Here is an 11,894-nt window from a genome sequence, read left to right on the forward strand (position 1 = left end):
AGTTCAGCAACAATCTATTGCTCTGTGGTGTGTGCATTGTCTCACCAATTATTAAAGGAGTAGGGATAAGAATCATTTGGAAAGGGAGAGGGTGGTGGAACCAACCAGTAGACAAGAAGGAAACATTGATATAGTTGTGTCATTTTCTTTCTACAGTAAGAATTTACCTAAATATCAGAAGAGAAACACCTCTCCACCCCCCCCTTCCCCTCTCTTCTGTTTGAACTAGAATTGAGCTCTTAATTGTGAGCAAAAAGTGCATCTCAGACATGCATGATCAAACACCCTCTGGGACACCCACCTGAAAGCTAAAATGGTGTGTGATAACCCAACTCTTGAAATCTTTGAAAGAACAGACACCCAGTCTGTGACAACTTTCTATTGGATGGAATATTAAGTTAAAAACAGAGCTTATGGAGCAATATTAGACAGGCTCTACCTAGTTTTCACAACTTATGAATGAATAAGATGCTGTTCTTTTTAAGAAGAAAGGAGAAAAAAGATATCCTGGACAGGAATCACTTTCTTATATAACCAATAGTGAAGTAAATAAGACATTGAATGGAAAAAATGTATAGAGATTGGCTTATGACACTAACCGTGAAATGCAACAAGGAATCCTTGGAGCTTGTATGGAGTTGCTTACTGGATATGCCTTCTAATCCCTTGCATCAATATCAGAACAAAGGTTTCTTACATTCCATGTTACTTTTGCCTCTAAATCAGAGCACATTGTCCTAAGGGGGTTCCATTTAGCACCCGCAAGAAGCAGAGAATAGGTATGCACTTAGACACCCATAATTACTTCCAGTTGTAGTCTTTCCTATCAGTAGCAGGAACCATGATCTGTGCCTACTTCCAAATGCAAGAAAGGTGCTAATTTTACCCTTCAGACCATCTTTCGTCAAATTCATAATTTTATAAGGCAGCTGATGAGAACAATATAGTTTTATATCAGGAAGTCTAAGATGAAAACTATCGTGAAAATATGGACTTCATTCTTCGGGATGGTTACCTTTTTCGATCTACTAAATTATGTGTTTTTCGATCCTCCTTTCGAGACTTTCTTATTTGGAAAACGCACGTAGGTGGGTTAGTAGGTCACCTAGATCAAGACAATACCATTGCATAAGTCGATGATAGATTTTACTGGTCATCCTTAAAGCAAGATGTTGCTCGAGTAGTGTTGTAGTGTTGTACTTGTCAATTTGCCAAAACTCACATATACTATATTGGCCTATATATCCCATTACTTATTACATATTCAACATGGCAAGATGTGAGTTTAGATTTGTCTTTGGACTTCCCAAACCAACCATTGCTATGACTCTATTTTGATTGTTGTTGATTGATTTTCAAAAATAACCCACCTTATCCTATGTAACAAGACCAACGATGTCTCGTACATTGCTAAATTGTTCTTATGAGTAATGGTTAAATTACATTGCTTGCCCTCAACTATGATGTCTGATAGGAATAAGAAATTTTTTAGCTATTTTTGAAAACCATTGTAAAAATTATTTGGTACAACATCGAAATTCTCTTCAACCTTTCATTCCCAGACTGATGGTTGAACTATAATCATTCATTGGGAAAGATTCTTAGATGTTTAGTTGAGGAGAAACTAGAAAACTGGGATTTAACCTTACTTGTTGTAGAGTTTACATACAATAACTCAATTAATCGCTTGATCGAATAAAAGACTATTTGAAATTGTCCTTGGCTATACTCCTCACACATCCATTTACCTATACTCCTTCCACTTGACTATCGTACCTTAGAATCGGTCCACTCTTTTGCTCAACATATTTATGATTTGTATGTTAAGATTCGATGTAAAATTGTCATATGTAATGAAAGTTACAAGCTTGGTACTAATGCACATCGTAGAAGTCAAGAGTTTTCAAGTTGATGATTATGTCTTATTTTACATTCACCATGAGAGATTTCCTAAAAAACTCATTCAAGAAATTGCATGCTTGAGCCATTGGTCCTTTCCCCATTATCCAAAACATGAAATATAATGCATATATGTTTGATTTGCTTTTTGACTTAAATATTAGTCTAGTTTTTAATATGGAGGATTTAATTCTATATTATGGTATTTTTGAGCCTCCTTTATCTACCGATCTTCTATAGGTGACAATTCTCCCAAAGCATTGATTCTTCCACAACACACAGATAGATAAAGGCCATTCTTGATGATTGCCTTATTACGTATGCTATTAGCATCACTCAACACTTTTTTATCAATTAGCATGATCGTTTAGCTTTCGATGTTACTTAGATTACTTTAGAGGAACTTTGTGACTTTACATCAGACTTATTAGACAAGTACCTTGTAGATCACTCTCCAAGGTTAAGTTTTTTTTCCACCAATGGTGAATAATAAAGAATCATCTAGCTTTACAAAGGATTTTTAAAAAAATTATACTAGGCAAAGAAATCAATAAAAAGTCATCAATTAGTTGGCCTAAAAATTCTAAGAGGTGTTGTTGAAAATTAAAAAGTTTTATGATCTTTCTTAGTACTAACCTAGAAACTCCTTTTGTATTAAATACACTCTTATGTATTAAGTATACTCATTTACTATTTAGGTATTCTAAAAATCATATTTTAGATTTTTAAAATCATATTAATTTCCTAGGAGATTACTCTTGAGAATCATTACCTTCATTAATTATATTGTGCATCCTAAACCTCTATAAATAATGAAGCTTATCAATTAATAAATTATTTTAAATTTAAATAAAAATTATATCTTCTTTAGTCTTGTACTTTTTTTTTCTTATCTTTCTTATCTCACACTTCTTTTTCTCTCTACTTCCCTATTCTGTACCATCAGTAGCATTTCTGTAATCAGAACCAAGTTGTAACCACCTTCCTACCTTTTAGCATTGCAAAAGCTAGATTGTAACCTTGCACTACCCTTTTTTTTTCTCACTCTTAGTTTTATAAAAATATCACTAATGTAGCCAGCATTAATTTTCACTTTAATCTTATGCAACAGTTCCCACCATCAAATTAAATCACTTTTCCTTTGAGAAGTCAAAGGAAAAGCACTGTTAACATGAAGTAGCATGGCATGCTAACAACTGACCCTACTTAGCCTATTTCACAACAACAATTTTTCTGTTTTGTGTGTATATATATATACCCTTTTCAGATCTCAAGCAATACAGTCAAACTGAAATAATTCTTCAAAGAAAGGCCACTACCAATTTATAGGCTACCATAATACATAAAAAGGCTTTGTCAAATCGAAAATGGAGTAATGTTTTGAGTAGCACTTACCCAGCACAAAGTTCTTGTGACAGAACAGATGGTTATCATGCATATCTATTCACAGTTAACCAGTCTACCATCCGTATGCTCACTTTGCTGCAAATTAAGTATCAAGTAATTCCATCCTGCTGCCAATCCATTTGGCTGCATGCTTCAGATAATATTTCATGCTAATGTATCACAAAAAAATGAAAATAAGGTAAATTTAACAAGCACCTGGTGAGGAAAGGCCGGACGCTCTCTCAACTCTGGTAGCAACCTCTACCCTAAGCCAAGTCGCTGCCATGAATGATGACTTCGATCCCTCATCCAGTGAGGAGGCAATGGGGAGGCCATGATGAACCTGCCCGACGACAGCCCCATCCTCAATGTCGGCAAAGCGGGGGTCTCAGGTTCTGGTTCTACAAGAGGCAAACATGATAAATACTCCTCATCGTGGTTGAATGACCTCAAGATTTGATATTCTCATGTCAGATCTATGAGAGGCAAACCAACCAACAAAAGAATACACAGATGGCAGATGAGGAATATCTGATCCTCGAAAAGAAATCCATACAACATACAACATATTTTGATCACAACAACATATAAAAGTCACTGAGTGCCTTGCTCTGACATCTATTGCATAAAAAAGTTGAACTTCACGCTAATTATGACAAAGCAAGGACTAGCAGCAACATTTTACAAAACAAGAGGAAAGAAGAAATCAGCATTATCTAAGTCCAAAATTTAAGGACAAACTGTAATATTTTCTTTTTGACCTTATATCCTCTAAGATGTGAAGCAAAAGATATCCGCATTGTCATAGAAGACTAACAAGGGGACCATGGTCCCAATCACAAGTAGAAGATGAACTGTCATTCCTGAGAACAACCAATAACCACCACCAATCTGACAAGATGTTTTCAGTTCATGGATGCACAACAAATGAATGGCACCCAGGCTTGCCTCCCTTTTACTTTCTTTTTAACATGCTGGGTAACAGGGAGCCGTGCAGGAGAGTTCCATTCACTGTGATCTACTTGATTATCAAAGGGCTCATTAGATTTATCAGAAACTACTTTAGATGTTGCAGGTTTAAGAGAATATCCATCATCTTGCAAACCATTCCTTCTCTTGGAAGTCAATGATGCATTGTGGCCTCGGCCAAAGGGTACTTTCTGTTCACTCTCAGTGTCTGCTTCAGCAAGGAGATTCTTCAACATAACATATGGTTTTCCAGAATTCCAGTTCAGCTCCTTGGCAGCATTTTCTTCATTACCATTTCTTCCTTTAGGTTCAGATCGCCGACCAGGTTCCACAAGGATTGTCAAAGATGGACCATATCACTGCTATCAACATCGCTTTTGAAAAGAGCCCCTGCTGCTGGATCAGAAGTTTGTAGATCCCTTGTGGTCTGGGAATCTGTAATTGGCGAAGCTTTTCCATCAAAATTGGATTCTCCCTTTGCTGAATAACTTAGGAATGGAATCGCTCCATCTGCAACATAAAATGTGGAAATAATATTTTTCTTGAAATGGGCAAAGACCCTTAAGAAACGATGAATTCTGAGTATTTTAAAGGTATAAAATATAAGGAATAGAATTTACTTGAAAAAAATACACGGAATAGTATATACTTAAAAGGCATCTCAATCAAATTATGCTCTCCTATAGTTTGTACTGCAACAACAAACTGATGTGATTAAAATATCCGAGTCAATGGTCTTCCTTAAAATGCCAAACCTAATGGTCAAATGGATCATGAGTCAGAACAGTCAACTGGTTTGAGTGTAACTCCAGCCAAGTGTTATCCTTTAAGTCCTAACCAGTATTACCTGAAACTGTAAACTTTTAGATTATATTGTCATGTTAAAGACTTGGACTCTTGATAGTGAAAGATCTTTTTGACAGTTTGCTCAATCAAAATGTGTTCTTTAAACAACATATATAACCTTGTTAACTTGTTAGACATCTCATACTTGATATGCACAACAAAAGTGCTAAACATAATTTCCTGTTGTCTTAACTATCTTGCCCATCATGAGAGGCATAGAAGGGTATTTCTGGTAGGTCCCAGGTTGAGTCCATGTCACCTCTCCAATTATTATTAGGACAGGAGAGGCACAAGGCCCAAATGGGTAGAAAATGTATTGCTCTTTAGCCCATTTATCAGATCACATAGGAACTAGATGAAAAACACTTATTATAGTGATTCGAAAACTTGTAAACATGTTTATATCTACCGGACAATACATGCCTTGATTTTTGAAGGATCCTGTGGGTGATTCTTCTGGGATACATGGATAATTGACACCCATGTCATGTATCCAGTGCCAACTGTTACATTTTTCGCTGCACCACGAATCTAGATCTATTTTCCTAAGATCACTGGGAGATTGTTGCATCTATTGCGTGAATATAGATGGAACATTCATATATTCTTTGTTCTTCATTTTTAACATATTGGTCTACTGCCCTAAGAAATCCATGTATGTAACCATCCCGAAACATTTGGGGCCTTATGGCTTGAAAAAAATAAATAAAAATGAAATCCATTTTCCAGAGCATCTAGATGCACATTTCATAGCAAGTAAAACAGAATAAGTGAACTACAGAGGTCTAATCAATTCAAGATTGAACTGCCTATCACTGAAATGAAATAGTATATCAGATTTATAAAGTCTAACCTGAAACAGAGACCAATGATGCTTCAGTGCTGGCTCTTTGGCCATTTGAATCAGCTGAGTCATCTATTTTTCGAGTGCATAATTCAGCACATTGCATGGATTCAACATAAATATCTTCTTCTTTTGAAGAATGATAAAAGCTGCTGGAAGGAACTCCAGATGTATCACTGGTTCTTGAATCAGAATCAGGTTTCCCAACAATGGATTGCACATCTTCTGAAGTGGAGCATTCCTCAGTCTTATGGTCTTCTCCATCATGGCACAAACCGACTTCACCGAGTTCATTTGGGTTTGGCTGTTCATTATGTATATTGGCAAAACTATTTTCTTTGTCAATGCTAGGGATCTGAACATCTGTAACAAATGGGTTATCTGGGTTATTTTCATCACTGCTCAGAGGATAAACACTTCTTACCACAAGAAGATTCTTTTGTTTAAGCTGAGAACCAGATGTCTGCACATTGTCAACTTCATCTTTGTGGAGATCCAGTTTATCATAATGCTCAACAAGAAATACATTCTCGAATATAGCTTCATTGACACAAGGTTCTGCCTGCCTTTCAGGATGATCATTGGTTTCATCACCAGCAGCAAATTGTATGAATCTACCCTCAGTAGCTTCTCGGGGATCTGGCTCATCCAAGTAATAATTGGAAATACTATCTGTGTAGCTGGAACTGATCTCCTCGGTTGTCGTGCTTACGACATGTTTGTGGTTTTGCAATTCCATCCTTTCAATATCATCTCCAAGTGAAGGCATCAATTCTGAGGCATAACATTTACACTGAGAATCATATTTTGGGTCTTGACAAGAACTTAATTCTTTTGAGTCCATGTAAAGACTTTCTTCCTTACCCATTTCATGTTTTTTCTCCTCTACCACAACATAATTGTTAACTTCTGTTGTTTCTTGGCTCACATTTTGATTCTTATCACTTACTTCAAATGCTATACTAGATTGGATAACACCAGAGACTGCAAGACCTGAGTCCGAAACTCCCAAACTATCAGCTAAGGATCCTTCATAAGATATGTAAATATCCTGCCCTTCAGTCAGGTAATTTATTTTTTGTGCTTCAATTCCAGCCGATGAATGAAAACTTTCACATGAACTAGTAACACAACTATCTAAAACCATTGCTTGGTCTACCGGTGATCCTGCAATTGCAACTTGTTCATGTGTTCCAAGCCAATCTGTTTCTTCCTCAGGACATTGAAACTCACATTCAAATATATTGACCAACTGGGACATGTCATCTTGATCATCAATTGACCCATTGTTTTCAACTGCATTAAGTTTTTCTATGTGGAGAGAAAATTCTTTGTTAAATGGCAAGGTTGAAAGAAAATTATCAACGCTCTTATCAAATTCTACCACTAACAACTCAGATGGAACTACTTTGGGAACATCATTTATTATGCGTTCACCTAACTCATTTCCTACTTGAGAGTTTGCACAAATAGTGGTGACAGCAGCCCCCACCAACCCACAATCTTCAGGAGACCCAGGCTTCATGTCAGAAGCTTCCACGAGAAGTGTGGTTGATGCCACTTCTGAAATAAACAAATCCTCCAGCTCATTTTCATTTGCCAAAGAGTTAGCAGGTTTGCCAAGTTGATACTCACATCCAGAGGAATGAGCAGAAATTTCAAAAGGCTCACCAGCATTAATTTCCAAAGTGCATCGTCCACCCTCGGAAGATAGTTGAACTTGACACATTTGTCCTGCAACATCAGTCATCCTATCTTGAGCAATGCAGTTGATTGGTTCAGGTTCCATTGTATTTTCAGAAACCTCATGTGGAAGACCAGACATCAGTGTGGTTACTGTATTTACTCGATCTACAGTTACACTGATCTCCATGTATTTATCTTTATTCTGTAACTCAGAGTCAGTTGAAGAGAAATTGATGGAAGAATCATGAGGTAGGATCAGTGCTTTAGGAATGTCTGCATCTAACTTATTCTCTATATGGTTTCCAATGTTTTTATCATTTGCAACGGTAGCACTCTCCACTGCATATTGAACTGTAGCACAACCCATTTCCTCCTTTGAAGCATCCAGGGAAGATCCTTTGGTTAAAGGGAAGTAAGAAGAACCTTTTGTATCATCAGCAGTGCAAATCATATCGACTCCACATGAGACTGAATGATTTTGAAAGTGAGTCGAGCAATCCAGCTGACTTGCAGTGAATTCCACATCAGAACTCTGAACCTTGTTGCCATGACAAAAAGCACATGAATTGGAAGACTTATCTGCAGGTAAAGATGGATTTAATAAGGAGCGCACGGATTTTGGTGGAAATATTCCATCCTCCATGGCAGAAGATAAACAAGTCAACATGTATAAGTCCAGTCCTGATATCTAATAGACACCAGAAGAAAATGACCAAAAATAACAAGAAGGGTTTTCTGTCCACATACGAAAACCAAATATCAAAAGAACAAAATGACAAGCAATAAGGAAGGACAAGCAAGAACAATAAGCAGCCTCGAATGAGCACTCTTGTAATTTACTTTTGTCAGTAGCCTTTTAATTTTCACTTTCGTCGTGTCAACTGAAACATTCGTTGGACATGAAGCCACTGGTAATGTAATTCATAGATGACCAGAGCTCCTCAAGAACATAAAATTGATTGTTATACCAACTAGTAAAGCATTCATAGAAGACCACTAGTGACAACTCAATTCATCATACAATCCCATTTTTCTAACACATCAAACAAGAATATTGTGATTTGAAATTCTAATAGTGGTAGTCCTCACCATTCAATGAATTTAGAGAAAACAAAAGAAAAATAATAATAATAACAAGAAAAGAGAAGAACGACCAAAGAACACTAAAAATAATCACTCAGAAAAATTAAAGCAGCCAGCCCTTTCGGTGTATGGTCCCTTCGAAGCGAATCTGCCAATTTGGTCAATGCTAGGTGAAGACAAACCGTAGTCTCCGCCCAAAAGACACATTCATCGATCTCATGAAGTAATTAACCAGAAGAAAAAGACTAAAGAAATGAAAGACCATCACAATGGAGTCCATGTACCAGCAGTGTCCGTCTCCAAGATCGCATCTTTACACAGTTCTCTGCTGTCCCTCTCCGGCTTCGATTCCTCCACCGCCACCACTCCTGCAAATCAACTCAATCCCAGTAACCAAACCGAAAAAGAGAGCTAGAAAGCGACAAGAAACGCAAAACCCACAAACTGAGCACCAGATTTTTTCCTCGGGTCCGCATCCGCCAGCAGCTCACAAGCCGCATCGTTCGCATGCACGGCCACGACAACATCGGCAGCATCATCGCGCGGCTTCGACGCCGCAGCGCCGCAGTGCTTCCGGTGAGCCTTCCGGTGCTTCTTGCTGGGGTGCGGGTTGGGGTACACCCACCCGCACCGGCAGCACGCTTTACCACCTCCACGGCTCGCACTCCCTAAAGAAACGAATCAACCAAATATAAGCACCAAACCACACCAGCAGAATCCACGCAACGCGAAGAAGACCTGATGACGGCCCCGTCCGGTTCTCGTCGCTCTCCATCTTCCAAGATCTCGGCAATGTCGTTACTCCCTTGCGTTCGGACGGGGAGGGGACGGCAATTGAATGCGAAGACGCAGCGGCGATGCACGGTGACTTCACAGTATCAAGGATTACCCACCGTCCGATTTAGATTCAGCGGTCAGATCGATATCTCGAGATTCTCTAATCCGACGGTTTAAAGGCAAGTGTCGCTGTCCGTATCAAACACGGATGCAGCCTCGCGGTCGTCGCCACGTGCGCCGATTAAAAAAGGCCCTACGATCTCGGCTGAATCAGCCTGGAGAATTTTCCTGTTGCTCGTCTCACGGGGTTCCGCGAGAAGCCACGCCACCCTAGAAATGCTTCCTGGGTGATTCAGCCGGTCAATTGAAAATGGGTAAAGTTCGTTCCTTTCCTGGTCATATTTGCTTGATGACGGGTGATAAGACTATGATAATAGATTAAAAGATTCTATTTAATGATTCCCAGTCGAGTAAGCCAATGAGGATGAGTTTGACTCATAGCATAATTAAGATTATTATTTTTTTGATAGAATCATGATATATGTTAGTAGCAAAATTTTCATTATTCAATTTTTGACATTTATGACAAATCTTTTTGTGTTCTTAGTAGAAAACTTTAGAAATATACACATATTTTATCTAAGTATGCATCAAAATGGTGATTTGAAACAGATAACCAGATGTAAGAACTAATCAAAGAGTTTGGAGTGTACAATTCATTGGTATTAGATTGGTAAGAACCTAAGAACACATAGTATAAATCATCCCAAACAGGTTCTAAGATCAGTAGTAGCTCACAGAATCAATCATTCATCACTGAAGTGGATTCATGATTGGTGTCAGATTTCCAGTGCAAAGTAAGTACAAAGAATTCCAGCAATTATGGGAAGATGGATGAATGCTTGGATTTACTGCACTGACTCATATCCATGCCTCAGGTTGCCAGTCTTGGTTGGCTGCAATCCCTGTTTGACTCCTAGTGGCCTTAGACATCAAGAATCTTATTTCTATCTTGTTCTTAATATAGGGTGCCAAAGCAGCTATGCTTGTCCTGAGTTTCTCACTCTAAAAGTTTGGCAATCCTACCTATGCTCATGAAATCACCATAAAAAAAGAATAGAAGATCCAATCGATTAATACATCCATTTATCTTATCACTATAAATTGGACAAGAGGAATTATCTTCTGGTTCAAGATGTTAGCAATCATGTCAGCATCCATTTCTCTCTCCATTCTGTCAATTCCCACTAACATAGCACAATGGAATCCTATCAGTCATTTCTTCTTACTAAGAAGGAATGTTCTTAGTTAGAATCACAAATAAGAAATCCAATCCCTTAAGTAATATATTTGGAAGAGATCCATCAGTCTTGAATTTAAACCATTATCCATGCCACTTGACCAAACTATGATTGACCCCAACATTGAGCCCCTCATCTCCCTATCTTTTGACCAGGAGACAGCCTATGATAAGACACTGACACTCACATGTGTGTGTCTTTCTTGCCTTGGGACCCCTCTCTTCTCTTTGTGAATTAGCATGGTGACAACCACACTGAAGAATGTGCCCAGATATTTCTGCTTCCTCTACTCCCCTTACAGGAGAACTGATGCAGGTTTCAAGAAGGGTCCCCCTCAAGAGAAGGATAAACAGGTCAAAGTAGTTCCCAAGGAAGGAGGGAGGACAAGTTGACATATTCTTTGGAGGGCTAAACTTCATTGTTCATCCGAGCATTCAAAATCTTCAGCTCCCATCACACTATTCGGTTGTCTAATACATGACAGTGGTGCTTTCTGAAACTGTGTGAGACATAGATGGTTTCTGTCAGCCAGGAAGGCTGGAATTGACGAAGAGAAAGGTGCTCGTTGCTCTGTTTGCTGATCAGGAAGGGCAACAACCTGAATCGAAGAAGAGGTTCAAAATTCATGGACCAATAATGTCATTGCTTCATTTGTTTTCTCTCTCTTATGGATTGATTAAAACTCATCTTCCTTTTGCTCTTCTGCTCATATGTTGCTACTGATCCCAGCATCTCTTTGTATCGGGATACTTATTGTAGATCTTCGTATGCTCGAGAATTGAGTATGTGACATTGTGATTGATAGGCTTGACTGTGTTGTTCCTGACTTTATGTTCTCCAAGTATCTTCAAAGAGGAATCATATTTGATTCAGATAAATTATTGATTATTCAACTGTAGACCAGCATGGAAAGATTAGGAAACCAAGGCAAAGATACAGACCAAGGGAAGTTTAGATAGTAGCATAGATCTTGAAAACATTTTTAGTAGAATTTGGTAAACTATATAACCTGAAAGCATATAATAATGCCACTGCTATACAACATGGTAATAATGCTTGGGAAATCAAGCATGTACATGTCCATAAGTATATGCCTTCAGAAG

The 11,894-nt window shown here is 38.1% G+C and overlaps 1 protein-coding gene across 1 annotated transcript; it reads right to left on the reverse strand.

Moving 5' to 3' along the window:
• Positions 1-4,196: 4,196 nt before the first annotated feature.
• Positions 4,197-9,582, reverse strand: LOC135625458 (uncharacterized). The gene is made up of 5 exons (XM_065130310.1): positions 9,452-9,582; positions 9,166-9,381; positions 8,998-9,081; positions 5,954-8,209; positions 4,197-4,764 (listed from the first exon to the last, which is right to left on the reverse strand). The coding sequence occupies exons 1-5, from the start codon at positions 9,486-9,488 to the stop codon at positions 4,595-4,597; spliced, it is 2,763 nt and encodes a 920-aa protein (XP_064986382.1). The 5' UTR covers positions 9,489-9,582; the 3' UTR covers positions 4,197-4,594.
• Between the last annotated feature and the right edge of the window lie 2,312 nt (positions 9,583-11,894).

Source organism: Musa acuminata, chromosome BXJ2-10 (genome assembly GCF_036884655.1).
Source record: "Musa acuminata AAA Group cultivar baxijiao chromosome BXJ2-10, Cavendish_Baxijiao_AAA, whole genome shotgun sequence".
NCBI classification, from domain to species: domain Eukaryota; kingdom Viridiplantae; phylum Streptophyta; class Magnoliopsida; order Zingiberales; family Musaceae; genus Musa; species Musa acuminata.

Bases quoted from the DNA above. Each gene is read 5' to 3' on its own strand.
- LOC135625458 (XM_065130310.1), bottom strand. From the start codon at position 9,488: ATGGAGAGCGACGAGAACCGGACGGGGCCGTCATCAG. The intron at 9,082-9,165 runs GTGCTCAGTTTG...GTTGATTTGCAG, and splicing joins GGACCCGAGGAAAAAATCTG to GAGTGGTGGCGGTGGAGGAA. The intron at 4,765-5,953 runs GTTAGACTTTAT...TTTATGTTGCAG, and splicing joins ATCATTGGTCTCTGTTTCAG to ATGGAGCGATTCCATTCCTA.